This window comes from Leptopilina heterotoma, unplaced genomic scaffold (assembly GCF_015476425.1).
Source record: "Leptopilina heterotoma isolate Lh14 unplaced genomic scaffold, ASM1547642v1 Lhet_45, whole genome shotgun sequence".
Classification (NCBI taxonomy): domain Eukaryota; kingdom Metazoa; phylum Arthropoda; class Insecta; order Hymenoptera; family Figitidae; genus Leptopilina; species Leptopilina heterotoma.
The window spans coordinates 2,781,397-2,807,724 of record NW_025111086.1 but is presented as its reverse complement, the minus strand read 5'-3'; the positions used below and the strand labels follow the sequence as shown (position 1 = coordinate 2,807,724).

At 25.0% G+C, this 26,328-nt stretch overlaps 3 protein-coding genes across 6 annotated transcripts; 2 read left to right on the top strand and 1 right to left on the bottom strand.

The window, feature by feature from the left end:
* Positions 1–287: 287 nt before the first annotated feature.
* On the bottom strand, positions 288–20,353 carry LOC122507157 (zinc finger protein on ecdysone puffs). Of its 4 annotated transcripts, none has more exons than XM_043619721.1 (11): positions 20,169–20,353; positions 19,369–19,423; positions 17,469–17,833; positions 16,786–16,950; positions 15,399–15,637; positions 11,353–11,662; positions 11,054–11,212; positions 8,723–8,966; positions 8,356–8,559; positions 1,923–2,110; positions 288–1,629 (listed from the first exon to the last, which is right to left on the bottom strand). In XM_043619721.1, exons 2-11 carry the CDS (start codon positions 19,394–19,396, stop codon positions 1,120–1,122), a joined length of 2,412 nt encoding a protein of 803 aa, XP_043475656.1. In that variant the 5' UTR covers positions 19,397–19,423; positions 20,169–20,353; the 3' UTR covers positions 288–1,119. The 4 variants fall into 4 exon arrangements, with proteins under 4 accessions (XP_043475656.1, XP_043475658.1, XP_043475659.1 ...); XM_043619723.1 differs by having other exon boundaries at positions 8,738–8,966; XM_043619724.1 differs by having other exon boundaries at positions 16,786–16,929.
* Positions 2,222–5,972, top strand: LOC122507158 (jerky protein homolog-like). The gene is made up of 2 exons (XM_043619726.1): positions 2,222–2,425; positions 4,281–5,972. The coding sequence occupies exon 2, from the start codon at positions 4,338–4,340 to the stop codon at positions 5,766–5,768; it is 1,431 nt and encodes a 476-aa protein (XP_043475661.1). The 5' UTR covers positions 2,222–2,425; positions 4,281–4,337; the 3' UTR covers positions 5,769–5,972.
* Positions 20,354–20,519: 166 nt separating the features above from the next.
* On the top strand, positions 20,520–25,777 carry LOC122507136 (anaphase-promoting complex subunit 2). Its single transcript, XM_043619697.1, has 2 exons — positions 20,520–20,971; positions 23,254–25,777. Exon 2 carries the CDS (start codon positions 23,378–23,380, stop codon positions 25,685–25,687), a length of 2,310 nt encoding a protein of 769 aa, XP_043475632.1. The 5' UTR covers positions 20,520–20,971; positions 23,254–23,377; the 3' UTR covers positions 25,688–25,777.
* Positions 25,778–26,328: the final 551 nt, after the last annotated feature.

The following is a 26,328-nucleotide window of genomic DNA, read 5'->3' as shown; positions in this document are numbered from 1 at the left end:
AGACCGATTTTATATTTATTACATTACAATTATGATTATTAATTATATTTATGTTTATTAATGGAAATCATTGAATTCTTGCAAAAGAATTTTATTAACATTTTTTTTTAAATAATTTAATTCTATTGAAAAACTTTTTTCATTAACCAATTTCTTAAATAATTAGATTCTGTCGAGGAATTTGCAATGTTTGAAAACAATTGAATTCATTCGTGAAATTTTATTTCGAAAAATTTTTAACATTTTGTCAGGTAAATTGATATTTATTAAAGAAATAGAAGAATAAATGTTTTCAGTACGATTTATTTATTTATTGCTACATATGTATTGAAAGATTATAAACACAAATATGTATTACTGGAATGAAAAATGTAATCTATTTGTAATTCTTACTGATTAAAAGACTGACTTTTTATCTTACTTCAAGCTTACTCCAGTTTTCTGAATAAAATGTACATACCATTAATTATGTACCTAGCTATTTAATATATTTGACACACATGACTGAAACTTTTTTTTCGAGAACTTTCATATTTTAGACTATGCATATAGAAGTTGCATTTTTAACATACACAATTGATAATTACAAAAAAGAATCCAATTCATCTAATTTAAAAACACAAAATGCAAGTCAAATATTATGACAACGAAATTTTTGTAGAGAATTAATTTTTTTTTGTCTATTTGGATAAAATGTGCCTTCTTTTTTAAATAAACACACGAGAATCATGTTTCTTTGTCTTCTTTAAAACGGAAAAACTAAAACGTTATTTTCTATATAAATTCTCGAATGTCTTTGAATTCCTTTTATCGATGGTACATATCACTGAAAATAAAATTTCAGTAAACATTAATTGAATCATGCTCTTTTTCACAATTCCGGAAAAAATTATTAATGACATATACGCGACATCAAATGAATCAAAAAAAAAAAAGAGAATGAAATACAATTTGTACAATTTGTACTAAAATTGCTACGAATTATAGTTAATTAATTCGAAAAATTGCCATGAGAAGATATTTTAGAAAAATTACTATTTCGAAAGCTATTAAAAAAAATTTTTTTAAAAAGTGGTGTTTGAAATAGCGTTAATTTTTTTTTCATGTATTTTCAATTTTTTATCGGCGTGATCTTCGCGCTCGTTGACCCCTTGGACGTGGTGATGGACGACCTCTGACAGCAGCGGTTGACTTTGGTGCTTCAACTTTCTCTGATTTACCACCATCGGTACTTTCGTCCATCAAATTACCAACCTCGGGTTCAAATTCATTTTCCCCATCGCTCCATTCAACTTTATCGTCTTTATTTTTTTGGTCGTCATCATTCTTTTTTTGCTCGTCTCCGTCCTGCTCGCCCTGAGCATTCTCCTCTCCACCTTCGGCATTATCATTCGCATTCTCCTCCTCTTCGTTCTCTGATTCATTTTCCGCATCCATTGGATCATATTTGTCGCCGGTTTCATTTTTCGCTTCTGCTTTATCATCATCTCCATCGGTATTGCCATCGGTGCACGATTGATTATTCTCTGCATTCTCTGCATTCTCATCGTCGTCGGAGTGAGCAATTTTACGACGCTTCCAATTTCCCTCGTTGTCTTCTGCCTCATCGACTGATTTCTCTTCGGCCGCCTTTGAAATTAAGGAATAATTTTAATTTTATAATTTTATAGTTAAAATTATGAAATACAGGCTTCGCACTCGGTAATGAATTTTAAAACAGTAGAAAAAAGTGCTTCAAGAGTTGATAATAATTTTCTTTACACAATTTTGACTATTAATGGATTTAAAGTGCAAAATCTAAAAGAAAAAATAGCTTTTCGTGTCACAAATAAAAAAAAGTAATAACAAATCGAAAAAAAAGTAAATACTAGATTAATTTAATAGATGAGTGCAAAACCTGGAAATAAAATAAAAATTCCAACCTCTGATTCCTGTTTGATTTTCTTTTCAACCTCAGCGTTCGCGGCAGCTGTCAATGACTTCACTTCCTGAATGAAATTACGATAGTGAGTAATTGTTCGCAAATGAGAGGCTAAATCCTCGGGCGAAAGCATAAAGCGACGACATTTCTCGCAGAAGAATCCTTGAACTTCTTTCACCAGAGATTTTCCTGCAAAAAAAAGAAAAATAAATTATTAAAAAAAATCGTATTTTTTAAATTAGTTTGAATTTCCCCCGCGATAAAACACTACCGCCATCTACGTCCGCTTTATTATCGAACTGTTCATTTCCGCTCAAGTTGTCGTCAAAAAGCGTCGTCTACCTAACCTCCAAATAAGTGAATTTTTCCTTTTTTTCCGGTCAAAATAACGAAAAGATCTGTCACTTAAAAACTATTTTAACGAACGTAAATAAAGTTTCAAAGAAGTTTTTATTCGAAAATAGTTTCTCTTCGAATGGGGAAATTTCCTTCACCTTAAAGAAAGTAAGTAAACAATGTTTATAACACAAGCTTTAAATTGAAAACTTATTTGTTTTAATTTCAACTAGCCTCACTGTTTTTGTTGAATAACACTTAATTTAATCTATACTTGAAATATTTTAACTTTCATAATAATTAATTAAATTGATTGAAGAGAAAATCATTTAGATTTCTAAATTTTGGAGTAAATGAATATTTTTATTCATTCGAATGTTTTTGTTTTATTTGCCTTTTTTTATAAAAGATCTCGGACGTTAAAGATTAATTAACTAAATTGATTCAATTAATTTATAACTTAATTCTTCAAGAACTATATTAAAAAATTATTACCTACTTATAAATTATTTAATGAATAATTTTATTTAGATATTTCAAAATTAATTCTATTTTAAAAGAGTTGTGTTTACAATTTTCATAAATAAATGAACTTGAAAAAGTTTTAATTTCAATTTTTAATGAATTTAATAAAAAAAATGTAAAGCATTTAGATTTTTGAAATATTTTAATAGTAATAAAATAAAATTGTTCACAAAAATTCAATTATTTTCAAACATAATAAAGTTGTTCATAAAAATTTAAATATTTTCTAAAATTTTCATAAAATTCTTTTCAAAAATTCAATTAATTTCGTAAATAATGTAATTCGTCACAGAAATTAAATTATTTTCCCAAAATTTCAATAAAATTCTTCGCAAAAATTCCATTATTTTCATAAATATTAAAATCCTTTTAGGAATTCAATTATTTTCATAAACAATAAAATTTTTTACAGTGATTCAATTATTTTCATAAGTAAGAAAACTCATAATATAATTTCAATTATTTTTAATACAATTTTACTCGAATTCTTTATAAGAATTCAATTTTGAAAAAAATTCATTTAATTAATAAATTATTATTTATTTTCGTATTTATTATTGAATTCTTGTAAAATTTTGGCTAGTAAAAATTGATTTCAAATTGAATTTCAGTTAGAATTTTAGATAATAATTGAATATTAAGAGCATTATCGCATGAATTTTTAGAAATAATTAAATTTTGAAAAAGTTTAATTTCTTTTTTTTGAAATTATTTCAAGTTCTTATTTTCTAAATATTTAATTGAAGAATTTTCGAATAATTTAAATTAAATTAAATTTCGTAAAATTGAATTGTAAACAAATGTACTTGAAAATTCTCTAGAAAAATTTTGCATAAATTATTAAAAATAATTGATAATTGTTAATTTATTTCTTTCGAAGAATTTTAATAAAATTTTTCAAATTAATTACATTTTTTTAAGAATTTACTGAAAATCGTATTAAAAATAATTGAAATCTTGTGAAGAATTTTATTATCTACTTTGGAAAATAATTGAAGTCTGGCAATGAATTTTTATTAAATTTTTTTTTAAATAATTGAAATCCTGTAAAAAATATTATTATTTTTGAAAATAATTGAATTCTTGCAACGAATTTTACTAATTTTTTTTTTAAATAATGATTGAATTCATTTGAGGAATTTGATAAAAGTAGTAGATTTTAAAAATATTTTAATTTCAGCAAAGAGTTTTTATTATTTGTGAAATGTAATTGAATTCTTGCAAAGAATTTCTGAAAATAATTACATTTTTCGAGGAATTCTTTTAAAATTGTATTAAAAATAATTTAAATCCTAGGAAAAATTTTATTATTGATGATAATAATTGAATTCTTACAACGAATTTTATTTTTTTTTTAAATAATTCAATTGATGTGAAAAATTGTATTACTTGTAAAAATATTTGAATTCTTGCGAAGGATTTTATTTAAAATTTTTGTAAATAATTTTTTTTTTTTCAAATAGGTTTAAATTTTTTATTTATTTTTATTTATTTCTAGGTAAAGGAGGGATAAGAAGATAAAGGAAAATAAGAAAAAAAAGAAACGGAAATAAAAATGGAAGATTACGACAATAAAAGTACGACCAGTACGAGTTCAGAAGCAGAGAACACAATAACGTTGGAAATAAGTGAAAAAATCGAAGAGGAACTCTACAAATGGTACTCGCACGGTATCAATAAAAAATTATCAATAAATCAAGCGATGATAAAAAAGAAAGCACAATTACTCTCCCAAGAGTATGCAACTGACGGGATTCTAAATAAAAATTGGCTAAATTCCTGGCGGAAAAAATACGGAATTCTCCAACTACCAATAGTGAATCGAGCGACTCTTGCCCCAACAAATGAAGAAGTATTCGACATGTACTTTAAGAAACTAATCAAAGACGAAAATATAAGTCACGATCAAATATTCACTTGCTGTGAAACGGGACTTTACTACAAAATGCTCCCAACAAATGATCTAATATACCAATCGAAAATAAATATTCCAAACTTCGATATAACAACCAATCGAGTGACAATATTCATCTGTACAAATGCATCCGGAACACTCAAATTTCCCCTTCTCGTCGTCGATAAACAATACAAACCAAAATCACTAACAAACATAAAACCAACAAACCTGCCACTTATTTATCAATATCAAAAAAGTGCCTGGGTCGACACAAGTGTCTATCAAACCTGGTTCGACAATGAATTCGTTCCCCGTGTCACGAGATTCCTTCACGAAAAGGACATACCACAAAAGGCGATTTTAATCGTCGACAACGCTCCACTTCACGCCTCAGAGGAAAAATTACGCTACGGAAACATTCGCTCGACACTTTTAAACATAAACGTTCAATCAATAACTCGAAGAATAAATCAAGAAATAATGAGAGATCTAAAAATGCGCTATCGCTATCGAATGCTTCTCTCACTCCTCGAGCATCAACATGACAATGTGGACATAATGCAACGTCTCTACAACATAACAATCAAGGACGTCATCTTCTGGTTGGCGGACGCATGGTCCGATGTCTCAATAATGGGAATAAAACGCATCTGGGAACGTTTGTGGCACGAGAAAAAATTCGTTCATTTCGAACAGGACGATTCAATGGCAATTTTGGATCTAGTCAAACTACTCGTGCAAATTAAGGGTTACGAGCAAGTTGACGCGAAGGACGTTGAGAAACTAATGGAAAAGGATAATAGAGCAATGTACAATCTCTCTGACGAGGAGATCATCGAAATTGTCCTGCAAACAAAACGCGATGAAGAGCAACACATTGGGAATGTAAATCAGGAAAAAGTTAACAATCACACAGCAAAAGAATCACTGGAAACTTTAATATCATTCTTCGAGACACAACAAGTGCCCACCGATACTTTAATAACATTAAATCTACTTCGGAATAAAATTAAAACTTCCCTACGAACCGAAGTATTTCAACAGACGCAATACTTTCAAGTGTCAAATCCATTGAATATCGATCCGTAAATGGAAAAAGTTATCGATGCAAAATATGACATTATATAAATAAATATGACATAATACTGTAAGTTTGTAAAAATTTCTATAATTATAATTGTAAATTATAATTATAATTATGAAAATATTCTAAAAATTGTCCCACCATTTTGTAAATTATTATACTAAAAGTATTTGTATTCGAAAGTTTGTTTGTGTAAAGAAACGATTTTAATAAAACGAGTTAAAAATTATAAAAAAATTTGTTTTTAAAACCTATTTGCAAGCCTCGGATCGACTTTAATTAAAACGCAAAAAAATCTCTTTAGACGAAATACAAAAACAGTAGGAAAAATTCGTTTATTTAATTCAGTATTGTCACAAAAATGTTATTTTGTATTTCCTTGATTTTTCCCTTTCACCGATTTTTAAATTCAATTATTCAAAAATTCAATAATTTTACTCAATAAATATTTAAATATTTATTTGTTCTTCCACGGGGAATAAAGAAAATTCAATTTAAAAACTGATGAAATTTAGTAATTTATAAAAAAAATTACTTCCAAACTTCAATTATTTTCTAGAATTTTGAACTAAACTTCTTCTCTAAATTAATTATTTTCAATATAATTTTCCTATTGTTCTTCGAGAATTCAATTATTTTATTTTAATAAAAACAAAAACGTCAATTTTTTATAATAATTGTAACAATATCTGTACGTATTTTTTTAAAAATTATTAAGGTATAATATTTTCAAAAATTATAATAAAGAAATTGGTAAAATTAATTATTTATATAAAATATTCTAAGATAACTTTTGAAAGATAACAGTTTTTCAATTATATACAATAGAAAAAAATCTCCAAACAATTGAAATTTAGTAAAATTTGTATTATAAATAATTGAATTTTGAAAAAATCTTTTAAAAGTACAGTTCAATTTTTAAAATCCATAAGAAAATTATGAATTTTTAATGAATTTAATTAGAAATTTTAAAGAACTTGGATTTTTAAAAAATTTTAATAAATTAAAATTAAAATTCTTATTCTTCTGAAATTAGTTCAATTTTTTAATATATATTTTAATTTATTATTAAAAATAATAGATTTATAAAAGAATTTTAGTTAAAAACACTAATAACAATTGAATTTTGAAAATTATAGAAATTATTGTCGAAATTCGATTATTTTCAAAAGTAATAAAATTCTTCGCAGAAGTTCAATTATGTTCAATAATTAAAAAAAATTCTAGTCAAATTTTCAATTATCTTTATAAATAATCAAATTCATCTCCGAAATTCAATTATTTAAAAAATTTTTTAATAAAATTCTTCTGTAAAATTGAATTATTTTTAAAAATTTCAATAAAATTCTTGACTAAATTTCAATTATTTTCAAAAAATTTCCTCAATTCAATTTTTTTTCAATATCTACTATTTTAATAAACTTTTTCAAAAGAATTCAATTATTTAAAAAAAATTTTGAGGCAAACATTTAATTATTTTTATAAATAATACAAATTTCACAGGAATTGAATTATTTACAAATTTTTTTTCTAAATTTCTTGGCAATAATTCAATTATTTTCATAAATAATAAAACTTATTACAGAATTTCAATTATTTTTAATATCATTTTAACCAAATTCCTCGAAAAATGCAATTATTAAAAATTTTATTCAAATTCGTTGAAAGATTTCAATTATTTAAAATTTAAATAAATAATAAAGATAAAATTCTTTATAAGAATGCAGTTTTAAGAAACATTCAATTATTCAATAAATTATTTATTTTTGTATTAAAAAGATTGAATTTCGTAGAATTTCTTTTAATAAAAATTGACTTAGAAATGAATTTTTATAAATTTCTTACCAACAATTCCATTCTTTTCATAAATAATAACATTTTCTACAAAGATTCAATTATTTTCATAAATAATAATAATCATCATCGCAGAATTTCAATTATTTTTAATCAAATTTCAATTTTTCATAATTTTAACTAACAATTCTGTAGAATTGATTTTTCTGAAAAAGTTTAATTGAATTTTCGTTGAAATTATTTAAAGTTCATATTTTCTAATATATAATTGAAGAATTTTCGAGTAATCGATGAAATTTCGTAAAATTGAATTGTAAACGAATGAATTTAAAAATTCTCAAAGAACTTTTTCAAAAATTATTAAAAATAATTGATTTAAAGAAGAATTTTAGTTAAAAATTGTAGAAAATAGAATTGAATTAAAATTATGAAAATAATTTTGAAAAAGTTACAGTACAATATTTTATCACTCGGTCAACTTTAATTATTTATTTATTTAGAAAATTTCAAAAAGATTTGAAGTTAAAATTTTTGATAATCTTAATTCCTATCGAAAAATAATAATGACTAATGAAGTTATTGATGTTTTCGAATTTTACAATTAAAAAAAAAATCGTAAATAAATGTAATAGAATATTTTTTTTAGTATCTAATAATTTTTAGAGTATATCAGAATATTTTTTAGGATAAGGGAAAAAATCAAAATTTTCTCTGCAAATCAGGGAAAAACAAAAATAAATTTTTCGTGGCAAGCCTAAAAAAGTTTTATAATAAAAAAGCCTTTAAAAATTCACTCACCGACTGAAACTTGCTTTTGACGGCAATATTTATAAGATGGTGGCTTCAAACTGACAATATTTTCCTTAGTAGTCTCATCAATGTCGGTAATATACTCCGAACTGTCCAATGTCTCATCGAGCTTATCGTTCTTTGATTCAGTTCCAATATCTTTGTCTTCTTCTTCAGCGGTACGAACTTCGTTTTCTCCCTTTGCGAGTTTATCTGCAAAGTAAACAACATTTCCATAAAACTGTTTTATAAAAATATATATATATATATTTACACTACATTAAAACTTTACTAAAAAAATTGTTTTTAGCCCTTTGATGTAATTTATAATGACAATCAAAGGGTTAAAAATTACAAAACCGCGGTAGAAAATTACCCTTCTTCTTATTACTTCTTCGTTGTTCTTCACTATTAACAGCATTCTTCATGTGCTGGGGTGTGAGACAATGTTCATCATATTCAATGCGAGATGGGAATTCCTTGACGCAGGCTAAACAACGTGGATGAAGGAAAGTTTTCAGTTGTTGATGTTTCTCGCTCTTACGATGACTTGACAATGTTCCAAAGAAATTCAAATCGCACATGGTACAATATTCTCGTACATTTAAATCAATTCCAACCTGAGGGCCAAAAATAATCAGAACACATTATTTTTTAACTATCAGAAATAATTATAATTATTTTCAAAATAATATTTTATATTAAATTAAAATATTCGAAAATAATTGAATTTATGACCTTTTCCATAATTTTTTTTTTTAATAATTTCTGAATTCAGTTATTCAAAAGTTCAATGATTTTGTTAAATAAATATTCCTTTAAAAATACGATTATATTTAATAGGGTAACTGCACCAATTGCCGAGGGTGCTCCAATTGTCGAGGATAATAATTTTCTTTTTTAGATAAATAGTATAATATATAATATTTAAGAACAAAAAAAATTTCTAAATAATCTTTGTATTTTCAACTGTATATTTATATATACAAATTTCGTAGCGATTCTACTAAAATAATTATTTAATTAATATTATAATTCACTGCTGTGAAATTTACTCGAATCTCCATTTTCTTAATACTTCAGGTTGATTGGAACAGATTTTTAGAAATGCAAATTAAACGTATTTATAATGACTTTTTGTGTACAAAATTATTATTATAATTTTGTACAAGAACCAAATTAATTTTGTATGCATGTTTTTTTGTTAAAAAAAAAAAATATTTAATATTTTTTAAAAGCAAATCATCGGTATTTGGTTCCTTTTTTTTGACAGTTCCATTTTTCGAGGAAATGACTCGAAAATTGGGGTAGTCACTTTTTTCGCTGATGCACCATTTATCGATGGTTAAGTGTTTATTTACTAAACGTCAAACATAAATGCCAAACATTTATAGGTACAGAGAAAAAGAAAAAAAATGCTCAAAAAATTTACAACCAACAGAAAATAATCAACCAAAAAAACGAGGAAAAAAGACCGAAAAAAAATTAATAAAAAAATGCATTATTTAAAACTAAAAAATTTTGTACTATAGTTTAATTATAATTAACCATTATATTTACAGTTCGTAATAAAAGTTTATTTTATTCGTTTACAAATTTAATGTGACTTAAATTAATTTATTTTTTCAATTAATGTCTGATTAACAAAATTGATTAAATTTAATTAACTTATATTTATAAAAGTTTAAAAAACAGTTAAGTAATTTTCTGTCCTGTATCATCTACTATAAAAATGTTTTATATCGATATTATAAATTATTCAATTATAGTTAAATAAATATATTTGTTTTCTGGTAATGTTCTATAATATTTTTATCGAAAAAATAAATATCTACTCGATTTTCTAATATCTGTACAGGTTAATTGTTAGGTTATATTGGGTTATATGTTTAAAAATGTCATACCCTCGACAATTGGAACAGACCCTCGAGAAATTAGCACAAGACCATCGACAAATGGTGCTTTTGCTCGATTGACTTTTAAATATATTTTTTGCTTAACAATTTAGTTTATATTAAAAAAATAAATATGAATATTAAACATTATTAGATCCTTCGTCCAAATATACAAAAATCAAATTTTAAAGTGCATTTACTTCCGAGAAAAAAAATGTCAAAGTCACATGTTGCCTAAAACCCTCGACAATTGGTACAGTTACCCTATTTCAAAGAGAAAAAAGAAAATTAATTAAAATATGAAAATAATAAATTTGACAAAAATTTCCAATTAACAGGAAATTTAATTTAATCTTTTTATAATTTGTCTACAGAAATTTGACAATCTTCAAACAATTTTAATAACAATTTTTTAAATAATTGCATTTTTCGAAGAATTTATTTAAAATTGTATTAAAAATATTTGAATTCCTGCGAATAATTTCATTATTTTGGAAAATAATTGAATTTTTGGAGAAAAAATTTTCTTACAATTTTTGAAAATAATTGAATTTCTGACTTTTTCCCTCATTTTTTCCACTAATTTCTAAATTCAATTATTCAAAACTTTAATAATTTTTGTAAACAAATATTTAAATACTTGTTATTTATTTTTCCACAGGAATTAAAATATAATAAATTTCAATGTCAAATGTTCTGTAATGCAAATTTTTAAAAATTTCAATTGTAATTCTTTCAAAATTAAAAAATAATTAAGAAGTTGAAACTTAAATTTTAAATTTAATTTAGTAAATTAAAAAAGAAATGCTTACCTTTCTTCCACGACGTTTTGAGTTAGTCAAGCTAAGTTCGCGTTGTTCCTCAGTTACACGCAAATCGTGTCTCATCAAATCAACTTTCAGTTTATAAGATTCATCAAGTTTCTCCATCATTAATTTATGCGCACGTCCTCGGAGATGATTTTCGAATGACTGTCAAAAAAGAAAGGAAAAATTTGTTATAATTAGAAAAAAAATTGATTTTTATTTAGAAACTATTATATTAAAAATTTTAATTTTAATTTAGAAATTAAAAAAACAAAACTACAGTTTTAACAATAAAAATATATTACCGATCCATCCCACATATGTTTGTTGCAAACATGACAGAACATTTGATTCATGGGAACTTCTGAGTAACGACTCTCAGCATGTCTTGCTTCTGATTTTTTCACGGGCGTTTTATTTGAATCCTTTTTATCGTCGGATTCCTTTTTAATATCATCCTTTGAATCGACATCCTTATTTTCCTTCGATTCATTATCATCAGTCGCCTTTGATGCATCCTTGGATTCATCTTCATTATTCTCACTCGATTCACCTTCCTTTCGCTCTTGGCTCCAATCGCGTTTCTGATTTTCTGCAGTCTCCTCATTATCTTGACTAGATTTTTTTTTAAATTCAAAATTATTTTGACACAAGAAAAAGGAAAACAAAACGAAATGTTAGAAAAAAATTAAATATTGCAAAGAAGTTTTATGAAAATTATATTTTCATACCAAAACACTTCTTTTTTAATTAAAAACAAAAAATAATGATGTTCTTAAAAATCAATCTCGAATTAATTTAGAATTATTTATCTAGAAAATAAAAATTAATATAATATTAACTTTTTTAATGTACAGTAATATAAAAATGTTAATGTATTAATAATATAAAATGTAATATTTATTTTTATTAATTTTATTCATTAATATTTTTAATTTTCACTATTTTTATTAATTTTAAATTTTAATATTTTTATTAATTTCAATTTTTATTAATAATTTATGTCAATAAAATATATTTAAAAAATGCTCTAATATTTAATTTAAATAGAAAAAGAAAACGAGAGATAATTTCTCAAGAGACTAAAGAAAAAATTTATTTTTTTCCAATCGCGGAAAAAATACCATCTTTTGTAAAAAATTTCCATAAATTCACATTAAAAAAATTATTTCCCCAAAGAATAAAGAAAATGTTTTAAAAAAATTTTCCAAATATAGCAAATATAATAAAATATAAATAAATATAAATAAAATAAAATAAATATAAATATAATAAAATATAAACATGATTTACAAAAATAAATAAAAATAAAATCAAAAATATTTACTCTCTACTTGTAATTTTTATTACTATAATTAACACAAAAAATCACTGTAACAATTACATCATTGTGATCGAAGTAATTCCAGAATTTTTATGGAACAAAATATCGTACAATAATACTAATAATAGTATTATGTACTCTAAAATAGAATAAAATTATCTCTAAAATAGAAGAAAAAAACAAGCCGAACATAAGTTTGGCTTTCTGACTAACTCTTAACCTGTCACTGAAACTTTTTTTTAAAAAGAAAATAATTTTTCCAAAGCGCAGATATTTCAAAAGTAAAGTTTAACATTTATCATTCACCTGATAGTAAGAATATAAAATAAAATTTTATCTTCCCCATAAAACTAAAATTTATTATTAAAAACTCTCGAGTCACAATGAAAAAATTTTCACCAGGAATTAAAATCCTTGACTACAAAATAAAAAAAAATATGCAAAATTTTTCACCGGGAATTAAAATTAAAATTCTTAGACTTCGCACTCGATAATTAATTTTTGAAAAAAAGTTAAATCGACTAAAAAATCCAGTTCCCTTTTTTTAGAGGTAAATTATTTTCCAAATGATTTGTTAGAATTCTTCAAAAATACGATTATATTTGAAAATAATTTTTCAAAGAGAAAAAAAAATTCATTAAAATATGAAAATTAATTCAATTAAATTTGACAAAAATTTCCAATTAACAGGAAATTTATTTTAATCTTTTTAATTTGTTTACATAAATTTAATAATCTTCAATCAATTTTAATAAAATTTTTAAAAATAATTGCAATTTTCGAGGAATTTATTTAAAATTGTATTAAAAATAATTGAAATCCTGCAAAGAATTTAAATTATTACAATTTATAAAAATAATTGAATTCTTTGGAATAATTTAATTATTTTCAAAAATTGTAAGAAATTTTCCCAAAAAATTCAATTATTTTCCTGAATAAGGAAAATTCTTCGATAAAATTCAATTATTTTCAATATTATTTTAATAAAATTCTTAAAATTTCAATTATTTAAAAAAATTTTTAAAAAACTCTTTGAAGAATTCAATTATTCTCATTGCAATTTAAATAAAATTCCTTGAAAAAATTTAATTATTTAAAAGAATTCCATAAATTGAATAGTTTTCAATAAATGAAAAAAAAGTTATTCTAAACAATTTAATTATTTTCAACAATTTTTTATATATTTTTTTTAATAATTAAATTCTCTCAAAACATTTTATGAAAATTGTACTTCAAATAATTGAATTTTTGCGAAGAATTTTTTTAACATTTGTTTTTAAAGAATTCAATTTTTTTGAAATTTTATTAAAAATAGTAGACATTAAAAATAATTGACTGATAATAATTCAATTCTTCGTAGAATTTTATTAAAAGTTTTAAAAACTAATTGAATTGTTAAGAATTTTATTAAAATAATAATTGAATTTCAGCGAAGAATTTAATTATTTGAGAAAATAATTGAATTCTTGAAAAAAAATTTTATTCTATAAAATAATAGAAAGATTTGCACCATAGGAATTAAAATTCTAAACTGCAAAAAAAATTTGTATCAGGAATTAAAATTCTTAACTTTAAATAAAGAAATAAAAAATTTTCTCCAGGAATTAATTCAATTATTTTTTTTAAATTTTTAATAAAATTCTACGAAAAGTTCAATTATTTTCATTGCAATTTAAATTAAATTCCTTGAAAAAATTCAATTATTTAAAAAAATTCCATCTATTGAATAGTTTTCAATAAATTAAAAAAAAGTTCTTCTAAACAATTCAATTATTTTCAACAATTTTTTATATATTTTTTTTTAAATAATTAATTTCTCTCAAAACATTTTATGAAAATTGTATTTTAAATAATTGAATACCTAGTTTTAAAGAATTTTATTAAATTTTTTAAGAATAATTTTATTATTTCAATTATTAGCGGATTTAAAGTAATATAAATTCTAAAAAAAATTAAAAATTACCATTTATTGTCACAAATCTAAAAAAAAGTAATAAATAGTAGATTTTAGCAGATGAGTGCAAAGCCAGTTCTTAAATATAAAACAAAGAAAAAGAAAAACTCACCGGGAACTTAAATTCTTAATTGTAAAAAAAGAAATAAAAAACTTTCTCCAGACATTAAAATTTTTAACAAATAGAAAAATTTTCACCGGGAATTAAAATTCTCAACTATAAAAGAAAGAAATGAAAAAATTTCACCAGGAATTAAAATTTAAACAAAAAAAAAAAAATTAACAAAAAAAAACCATGAAGTAAAAAAGTAATTTACGAAAAAAAAATCAAGGGTAAAACAGAATTATCGTTGTCGTTGTTATTTAATTTCCATCCATATTATCAAAATGAAAAAAAAAATAGTTAATATCTTGTATATATATTAATATATACAAATCTCGAATAAAAATGTAGAACATATCACAATTTTTGATTGAAAACAAATAGCTTCCGTAGAATAATTAATGATGATTGATTTTCTTTTCTCAAAGAAGCTGAATACAACCATATAAAAAGAAGAAGAAATTGAAAACATTTTATGTCCAAATTTTTCTTTTTTCTTCACTTAATCTCGAGGAAAATATTGCAGATTTTTGTGTTTTAAAAATGTAAAATTTACTATTTCAAATCGCATTTGTTTTTTTAATTAAAAAAACAGTTAAATTTTTTAAACTCATGGATAAGTCATTCGAGAGACTATAATGAGACGAATATGAAACAAATTGGATTGACGGGGGGTGTGAGAGAAAAAATATCGATTTTTCCTTTTCAGGAAAACTTGTCTTGTTGCAAAAAAATTAAGGGAGCTTTAAAAGAAAAGCTCATTTGTAAAAAATTTGCCCTCTTTTTGTAGTTTTTTTTTTAAAGAATAAAATAATTGAAGAAATATTGTCTCAATTGATTTGTGAAGAAAATTGAGACTTACGAATAGTTATTATTTTGTTATCGTATTTGTTTTTTGTTTAATAATAGTTTAAAATTTTTTTCGTTTTTTTTTGAAGAAGCTATGCGCAATCAACCAGGAGAGGCTTACCTTTCGACGACAGATGTTTCTGCCTTTTCTTTGGTCTTATCAGAGGCCTTATTGCTCTTATCTCCCTGCTGTTCCTTTTTGGCGGCCTGATTTTGTTTAGAGGCAGCATTTGCTTTAGAAGATTTATCGTTGCGATGTTGATTTTGACTGCCATTGAGACGTTGATTCCCGGATGCACGAGAGTGTTGTGCGGAAGGGCCGCGTCGCCCAGTGGCTCCGTCACGGGCTCGATTGCCCATCTAATTAGAATTCATTTTTTTCGTCGTGTCAACAAAAATTGACCAACGTTTTTTTTTCATCATGAGAAAATAGTTTCTAACGGAAGAATAAACTGTGATTCTCCTTGAATTGAATATTGATTCTTGTAGAATCACAGAAAAATATTGGGAATTATAAATTGGTTTTTCTTTAATAAAAAATTATTTTTCATACTTTTCGTTAAAAAAGTTCATTGGAGAGAGAAAAAACTATTTTTTTTTGGTGAGAAAAACAATTGATTTGTTTTTGTAAAATTTGCCAAAAAGGAAGGGAGAAAAAAGGTTTGTGAAATAAATAATTTTTCCATTATTTTTTTTTTTTTAAAGGTGCAGAGAAACTTCCACAGAGCAGTTGTGGGTTTGCTTTCGAAAAAATGAGAGAATTTCCTGCAAAAAGTTTCTACTTCCATGCTAAATTGTGTAGTGCAGATAAAATTATACAAAAATTAGATTAAAAACATTTTACAAAAAAAGGCGTAAGATCGTACACGAAATATTTCATTGTACCTTTTTACGCAAGAAAAAAGATTTTAAAATTCATTTCTTATAATAAAAAAAAAGCTTTTCACATCATTTTTGAGAAAAAGCTCCGATGTCTCTACAAAAGCTTTATATTACCGAAAATATAAAAATATTTTTTTTCTTTCTTTTCTTTTTGTCCATTTTGCAAAAAACGAAATTAAACGAGTGAACAATGGTAAAAATAAATTTCACCCCCAAATTCTTGTCCTCTCGTAAACAACACAATCGAAAAACATCAAAATATTGATGACAATGAATTTTTGCTTATCTACGATGACAAATAAACACGTGTTGAAAAACCAGTAGTCAATCCAAAATAGATTTGAAAAATAAAGAGAGACATTGAGCTAGAATATTCTCGTTGAAGAAAAAACTTGTAAATACTGCTCGGTCGAATTTCGGAATAATGAAATTAAAATGAAGACTTGTTTTTGTATTTTTTTTTCCTTCACAATTTTATCAAAATACCTAATGTATTGCAGAAATTTTAATTTTAAAGTACAAAAGTTGGAGAAAACTATTTGTACCTGCTAACTGGTTTTTAAATTCAAAATTTCAATGTTGTTTCCATAGTTTCAAATGAAAGGAAAAAGAAAAACAAATCGTACCTTATTGTAGGGCTGGGGGCGTTGATTTTTCATGTTGTGTCGAGAAGGACGATCACTGTAACGTCCTTGTTGATAGTTTCCTTGATTATTGAAATTCGATCCTGGACCGCCATAATTGTTTCCCAAACTCAACAATGACGGCACCTTGGCAGTAAAATTACTTTTCTAAACAAATTTTTAATACGAACGGTACATGTGTTATTAAAAATTGTCAACTGAACATTTAAGAGTATAATAGCATTTTTATTTTTTTTTTACCAACACCGTTTCCTTGCTCAACTATCGATAAATTGAAAACAATGAAACTGAACATAAATTATTATTTAATTCTCAAAATTACAACTGAAACCTATCTAAAATTTAATTATTTTCTAGATTTTTGAACTAAACTTCTTCTTTAAATCAATTATTTTTATTAATTTCTCTATTGTTCTTCAAGAATTTTCAATTCAATTTAATTACTTTCTGGGCTTTCAAGAATAGATTTCATTGAACTAAATTTCTTCTGAAAAACAATTATTTTTAATTATTTTCCTATTGTTCTACGAGAATTTTTAATTACATTCAAGAATTTTAAATTAAACTTCTAATGTCAGAGCGATAAAATCTTTATGTTAAAAACGAATTTTTTGTAAAAAAAAGAAAAAAAAGGAGAAAAGGCGAAAAGAACTGAATTACAATACCTGCGGTTGCGATTCCTGTTGGGTGCGTAGAATGTTGGAAAGAAGATTGCTAGCGATGGCAAGTTGAGCTTGCGGAGAAGCCAGAGACAAATTATTATTTGGAGTTGGAAGAATTCCACGTCCTGGCATCATTCCACCTTCCCAAGGATTGACTCCGCTACCCATATTTCCACCCCCCATTCCACCGCCCATACCACCCATTCCGCCTCCCATTCCACCTCCCATACCGCCGCCCATACCTCCTCCCATATTTCCACCTCGTGATCCACCACCACCGCCTCCGCCGCCACCACCACCCATTCCACGATTATTGAAGTTCCTATTTCCAAAGGAATCTCTCTTCACTCCACGATTGTACATATTGCCTAAAAAAACATAAATCATTAATTTTCTTTTTCTACAAAACAAAAATAAGAGGCAATTTCTATTCTAATTTTTTGGAATCTAAGTGGAGACTTTGCTTCTCAATTATCGTAGTTTTTCTGTTGTTTCTATTATTTTTTTTATTATTTGCCGGCTTCGTAGTCGATAATTAATTTTTAAAAACTGCCAAAAAGTAGCCTAAAGACAGAAAAAAGTAGTAAAAAAAGTAGCTATCGAAAAATTAAACTTGACGAATCAATTTCTTTTATAATTTTAATTACATTCAAAAATAGAATAATTTTTTAAAAATAAATATTTAAATACCTATTTATTTTGTATTTAGGAATTAAAATATTTCAAATGATTTCAATGCAACGCATTTTTAAAATTTAACTATTACCAAAAATTACAGAAGTAATTTTTTCAAAATTCAATCATTTCTTTGTTGAAATTTATAAATAAAATTTTGCAAAGAATTTTATTAAAATTTTGGAAAATAATTAAATTTTTGTGACGAATTTTATTAAATTTTTGGAAAACAATTGAATTCCTGTAAAGAATCTTATTATTATTTCTGAAAATAATTAAATTTTTGGGAAGAATTTTATTAAAATTTTAGAAAATAATTGAATTCCTGCAAAGAATTTTATTATTCTGGAAAAAATTGAATTTTTACAAAGAATTTTATTAAAATTTTAGAAAATAATTTAATTCTGCAAAGAATTTTATTAAAATTTTAGAAAATTGAATTCCTGCAAATAATTTTATTATTTCCGAAAATAATTAAATTTTTGAGAAAAATTTTATTAAAATTTTAGAAAACAATTGAATTTTTGAGAAAAATTTTATTAAAATTTTCGAAAATAATTGAATTTTTGCGAAGAATTTTATTAAAATTTTGGAAAATAATTGAATTCCTCCAAAGGATTTTATTATTCCGAAAATAATTGAAATTTACAAAGAATTTTATTAAAATTTTTTAATGTAATTGAATTCTTGCGAAAAATGTTATTATTTTTAAAAATAATTGAATTCTTGCGAAGAATTTTATAAAAATCTATTTAAATAATTGATTTGTTTCGAAAAATATTAGGAAAATCCTGTTTTAAATGATTGAATTTCTGTGAAACTTTTCTTATTTATGAAAATAATTGAATTCTTTCAAAAAATGTTATCAAACTTATATTGAAATCAATTCAATGATTATAAAAAATTTCATTAAAATTTTTTTATTTCAACTGTTAACAAATTTAAATTAGTGTAAATTCTCAAACATGGAAAAAAGTAGCAAAAAAAAGTATCTAAATAATAGCAAATCGTAAAAAATGTAGTAAATACAGTTTTAACTATTATTGTTTTCATTACTAGGATTACTAGGTATTTTTACTATTATTTTTATTGTTATTGGTTTTATTATCATTATTATTATTTTTACTACTATTTTCATTATTCTTACTATTAGCATTTTTTTTCATCATTATCGAAAGCACAAGTGAAAACTAATTGGGAAATTTGAATCCAGGGTCTTTGTACTCGCCTTTAAATGATTGCATTGGTTTCGGCATTGAAGTCACAAAGTCTGACAATCAAAGCTGAAAGTAAACACCGTCATGTAACTTTAAATTACAATTATTTACCCAAATGCAGAACATAAACCCCAAAAATAATGAATATTTTCTTTATTTTCAGTGTTAAGGAGAAGAAAATCAATCCCCCCTTTTTAAATAAATTTACATTATTTTGGTTACAGGCGATTACAAAAATTTATTTTCTGACTAACCTATTTTAAATAAAATTTTCAAATAATCGAAAAAATATAAAAAATACACAAAAATCGAAGAGTACAAAATTTTAAACCCAAACCAAAAATATTTGGAAAAACTTTGAGTGGCGAATTGAAAAAGAAAATTTGAATTATTTTGACGAAAATAAAATAATAAAGTCGAACTAAAATTATAATCAAAGTAAAATTGTAATAAAATGGAAGTAAAATTGCAATAAAATTGTTTTTTTTCGCGAAAAAAAGTCAAAATTACTAAAAGCATCAGATTACCTATTACATGATGTTGTACTACTAAAATCGTGACCAACGTCAAATGAAAATCAGTGGAAAAAAAATTGACCCTCTATATTGCTCCACAAAAATTATTTCACATGTTAACCTTTCTATGAACTGTATTCAACAATAGAAACGCTTTTAATTGCAAATATAAACGAACAAGCGTTGTTTATTGTTACTTTTTCAACTTAAATTAGAGGGAAAAAGGAGAAAATTTTATGGACGACGACAAGAAGCATTTGTTACAGGAGAAAATAGTGAAAAAGCGCAGTACTCACCAAATTTATAAAATCAAAAACTGAGCGACAAAGATGATTATTTTTCTCTTTATAATAAACTGGGTAAATTATTTAATACCCACAAAATATTGAAGTTTATCAACGACTGAAGATTATTATATTTCTTAAATTTTTATAAGGAAGCGTCTTGTTCACCCGCTTGATAAATTTCCGGAAATGCTAAGCCAAAAATGCCATTGACTATGAATAGAGTGTAATGTCAGTCAAGAATTTTTGTCCAGTAACCGGAAATGACAACAACTGAATTCTATTGGTGTTTGAGTTTTAAACTTATCGAGTCTACTAATTAGATTTTGTTATTTGAATTCACATAGATATGTGACCTAAAGGACCTTAAGGATGAATGACATTTAAATGCCTAAAATCGCTAAAATCAAAAAATAAATAATAAACAAATTCACGTTTGCAATTTTTAATTTTTAGTAAGAATATATTTTAAGGAAATTTGATTATATTCTTTAAATAGTTTCACACGAAAGTACGGTTCGTATAGGATCGTACAAATCAAGCAGAAAAAATATCCAATAGATCTAACCTCAAAATGTCAACATCTTTCTTGACTAAAAATACAAAATATCAAATATAAACAAGTTGAAATTTTTATTCAAAAGTCTTCTTGCTTTTATTTTTCGCAAGAGAAAAAATAGCTTCGATATAAATAAACTTTATCAATTTTTAAGTTGTATTAATTCATTCAAAGAATGGAGAAACAGATCTATTCTCGAGGATGTCAAAAAATTGGTTCTACTTTTGTTTATAGAAGAAACAGTAATAAATAAAAGGTAAGAATAATAAAACTATTTACTATTAATTATGCTAATTACGGGTTGCTACAGGTCAGGGAAGTCAGAGAATTTTATCAAAAGTACTGGAAAAATATTAAATTTTTAAAGTAAGAAAATTCTGGATTTTTGTTTTGATTTTGATTTGAATCTTTGAAAAAATTCGCAAAGATTTAATTTTTGTTGAAATATTTTTTTTTGTTTCCCTTAAAAACATAACATTTGTCTCTACGAATTTTGATTTAAAATATTAAATTTTTTTCCATTTCTGACAATAATTTTAATACAATTTTTCGGAAGAATTCCATTTTTTCGCTGAAAGTCAATTATTTTCATAACTAATAAAATTCTTCGCAAGAATTAAATTATTTTTAAAAATGTTAATAAAATTCTTCGCAAAAATTCAATTACTTTGAAGAATAATAAAATTCTTCGTAAGAATTCAATTATTTTCAAAAATTTTAATAACAGTCTTCACAAGAATTCAATTATTTTCATAAATAATAAAATTTTTCACAAGAAATTCAATTATTTTCAAAAAATTTTCCCAAAATTCAATTATTATCAAAAATAATAAAATTCTTTGCAGAAAATCAATTATTTTCATAAATAATAAAATTCTTCGCAAGAATTCAATTATTTTCAAATATTTTAATAAAATTCTTCGCAGGATTTCAATTATTTTCATAAATATTAAAATTTTTCGCAAGAATTTAATTATTTTCTAAAATTTTTCGCAAAAATCAATTATTTTCAAAAATAATAAAATTCTTTGCAGTAAATCAATTATTTTCATAAATAATAAAATTCTTCACAACAATTCAATTATTTTTAAAAATTTTGATAACATTCTTCGCAGGATTTCAATTATTTTCATAAATAATAAAATTTTTCACAAGAATTCAAAAATTTTAATAAAATTTTTCCCAAACTTCAATTATCAAAAATAATAAAATTCTTTGCAGAAAATCAATTATTTTCAGAAATATTAAAATTCTTGTCAAGAATTCAATTATTATCAAATATTTTAATAAAATTCTTCGCAAGAATTCAATTATTTTCAAAAATTTTAATAAAATTCTTCGCAGAATTTCAATTATTTTCATAAAGAATAAAATTTTTTCCAAGAATTTAATTATTTTCAATAAAGGATTCAGTTGTTTTCGACAATTTTAATAACTTCTTCGAAAAATTTTATTATTTCTATGAAATTCTTTTCAAGAATTAAATTATTTTTATAAAGAAGAAATTTTCTTCTCAGAAATTTAATTATTTTTAATACAACTTTTATAAAATTCAATAATCAAAATTTTAATTATTATTATTTACAGACATGATTATTTTAAAAAGTTAAAAATAATTCTTTATTTCATTCAATTATTGTCAAAATTTTTAATTAAAATTATTAAAAAAATTAAAAATGATATATTTTTAAATATTTTGATAAAATTAATTGCAGAAATTCAATGATTTTCAGTAAATTAAAAAGATAATTTAATTAATTCAAAAGCTATCAATTTTAAATTTTAGAAATATTGAGTTTTTAATAATTGTCATTTAAAATTCAGAAGGAATTAATTTTTGAAAAAAGTTTATTCAAATTGCCTTGAAATTTTTCGATATTTCGTAAAATTGAATTGTAAACAAATGGATTTTAGAATTGAAGACCTCCACGGAATAACGATCTATGGCACATTTCAAAATGCTTAAAATTTTCAACTTTGAATTGCCATAAATCATTATTCCAACTACAATATTTAATGAAAACCAATAAATTTTATTCTCTATTTATTTAATTACACTATTTTATTCATTTAGGCTGAAAATTCAATAATACATCTACATATTTTCATTACAATTGGATTTATGTTAAAATGTGCTATAGATCGTTATTCCGTGGAGGTCTTCAATTATTTTACGTGAAATTTATTCTTTTGTTTAAATAATTGTGTAATCAAAGAACTTTTTCAAAAAATTATTAAAAATACTTGATTCAGAGAAGAATTTTAGTTGAAAATTCCAGAAAGTAATTAAATTCCCAAAATTTTGAAAATAATTTTGTAGAATTTACAGTAGAGTTAATTCAGAAACAGGGAAAAAATCAAAATTCTGTTTGGAAATCAGGGAAGAACAAAATCCGATTTTCGTGGCAACCCTGTAATTATTCTCAGGATTGCCACAAAATTTAAATAATATTTATTTAAAATTTAATTAAAGAAATATATTAAAAATTAAGTTCCTTGAAACTATTCGAAATTAAAAAAATAATTCATTTTTTGCAGATGGAATTCTTTTCCAGATAGTAACGAGGAGAGAAAGAGACAAAAGAGAGAATAAAAAAGAGTGAAAAAACCAAAAAAAAAAAGTAAAATTGTAAAAGAAATTGAAAGAATAACCTTCAGCAAAATGGCTGATAATTTTCAAAATTCAGAGAAAATATTTTTCTGGATACAAAATTTGACTCAAATTCTAAACGAGAAGCGTCAGGAGAATACTGAAACCGACTATGTCAGTGGTTTCAGTCAGAGAAATTTAGAAAAACTCGAGGAAAATGTCGAGAGCATAATAATTCATTATTTAGAAATTTACATTCGTAAGCATGTAGCGCAAAAATTTTGGAAATATTTTAAATTCATCACAAACGAACAGCAAGGTTTTCAAGATTTTCAACAAGCCGTCAATGAATTATACTCGAGTTTCGATCCAATACTCCCGCTGATAAAACAACTCGAGGATTTAATGAAAAACAAAGAATTCACCTACAGCAGTAAAAATGTGAACGAACGCTTTAAATTACTCGTTGGTGCGACATTACTAAGTCAAATACCATTGCATCACGACATTATAATCGAGCATTTTTACAAAATTTCCTTTAAAGTATTCTGCAACAATGATACCAGTGATAATTCTGAAATATTTTCCGATCATTGTCGTGGTTGTAATCAGGAGCAATCAAAATGTGAGTGTAAAATGATAATATTCATGTTTCACGAGACGAATAGAAAACTCCTCGAATTGGGTTTACTGGAGAGATTAGTGGGTAATGTTCTCACGTCATTGATTAATATTCGGATAAAAAATTACGTGAGTCATACTTGTAATAGAAGTTTTAATGTATCGCTGATAGAACCATTGAACGATTGGCTTGGAACAGTTGTATTGAGTTGGTTAGTTCGGATTTATTCGGGTTCGTTGGAGACGACAATAATGCCGAAGAAGACAAGCGATGCGATCGAGACGTTTAAACAGAAGCTTCAACACTATATGCACGAGACCTATACGAAGGTGAGGATTGAACAGTTATTTAATATTATCATCGAATATCCAAATTCTCTGCCAGCGATCTTCGATCTTCGGACTTGTTTGCTGAGAACCGATCTAAGGAAGAATTTAATCGAGACCCTGCAGGAGGCTTTCAAGACGAGACTTTTGCATCCTGGTGTTACGACTCAGGACATACTCACCGCCTACATAGCGGCTATAAAAGTTCTTCGTCAATTGGATCCAACCGGAGTTCTTCTGGAGACGACAACCGAACCAATAAAATTGTATCTTAGAAGTCGGGAGGATACGGTTCGCTGTGTTGTCAGTGGACTATTGGACGATTCGGACAGTGATTTGGCGGAGGAACTCGCTAAGAGTGAAACCCTACAACTAGACGACGCTTCTGGGGAGGAGGAAATTGAAAATTGGGAAAAGTGGATGCCGGATCCTGTCGACGCCGATCCGACCCGCTCGACACAGAGGAAAATGTCGGATATTATTTCGATGCTCATCAGCGTTTATGGAAGTCAGGATTTATTTGTCAACGAATATAGAACTTTGCTGGCTGATCGATTGTTGTCTCAGATGAATTATCACACCGAGAGGGAGTTGAGACATCTCGAGTTACTGAAACGACGATTTGGCGAACACCAACTTCACTATTGCGAAGTGATGCTAAAGGACGTTCATGATTCGAAGCGAATCGACGGAAATATTCAATCGGACTCGATCTATTGCTCCGAGAAGGAGGATTTCACCACTTCGGCTCTTATCCTTTCGGCACAATTTTGGCCGCCATTCAAAGAAGAATGGAAATTGGAACTTCCGAAAATAGTTCAGAATCAATTGTCCCGTTATGTCAAGGCCTTCGAGGCGCTCAAAGGGAATCGAACCCTCTGCTGGAAACCACACCTTGGGAATGTGAATCTCGAGATTGAACTCAAGGATCGTAAATTTAATCTCAATGTAACGCCGATACATGCGACGATTATTTTACATTTTCAGGAGAAACATGAATGGACACTGGATAAATTGTCTGAGATTGTTCACGCGCCAACCACTGTCCTTAGGAGAAAAATTGGCTTTTGGGTAACGCAGGGTGTACTCAAGGAAACTGCAAATGATACTTACACACTCCAGGAGGAAAGTTGTTCGAAAAGTCATTCGGTATCGGAAATCGTCGAGGATGACGAGGGTGAAAGTGCAATGGCATCGGCCAGTGATCAAAGGGAAGGTGAATTACAAGTATTCTGGTCGTACATCGTTGGAATGTTGACGAATCTTGATTCAATGCCTCTTGAGAGAATTCATCAAATGTTGAAAATGTTCGCTTCACAGGGTTTAGGAACTGTTGAATGCAGTTTATCGGACTTGAAATTATTCCTGGACAGAAAAGTGAGAGAACATCATTTAATATTGTCGGGGAATTTGTATAGATTATCGAAAACGTAATCAAGTTTTGTACCTTTTTTTTGTATCAATTTTCTTGTTCGATTTTCTCTTCGAAAATTGTGTTATTAAAAATAATTTTTATATGTTAAATTTTGTTTTTTAAATGTACTTTGAAAATAATTTTTTTTTACTTTTTTATTATAATTTTTTTACTTTCATAAATTGATTTTTACACTACAAGTTTATTTTTGTTTTTGCTTCATTAAAAATTCAATTTGATTCTGAATTCAATTCAATTTGTTTTTTTCTGAAACTGAAACACTTTTTATTGAATATTTTACTCATAATAATTATTTTCCTCTATATTAATAATTGTTGTATTCCAGTAAAGTGTGTGCAGTTTAAAGTTAGTTTTTATTTGCTTCTTTGTTTCTAAACTCTATTAATAATTTAATAATTTTAAAATTAATTTACTGAAGATCATTAAATTCTTACAAAGCATTTATTAAAAAATATGAAAATAATTGAATTCATTTAAAGGATTTTATCAAAAATTTTTTAAATAATTGAATGTTTTCAAAAAATCACATTAAAATTGGATTGAAAATAATTGAATAAAATTCTTCGTAAAAATTCAATTATTTTTGGAAATAATACAAATTCTTTTCAAAAATTCAATTATTTTCATAAATAATAAAATT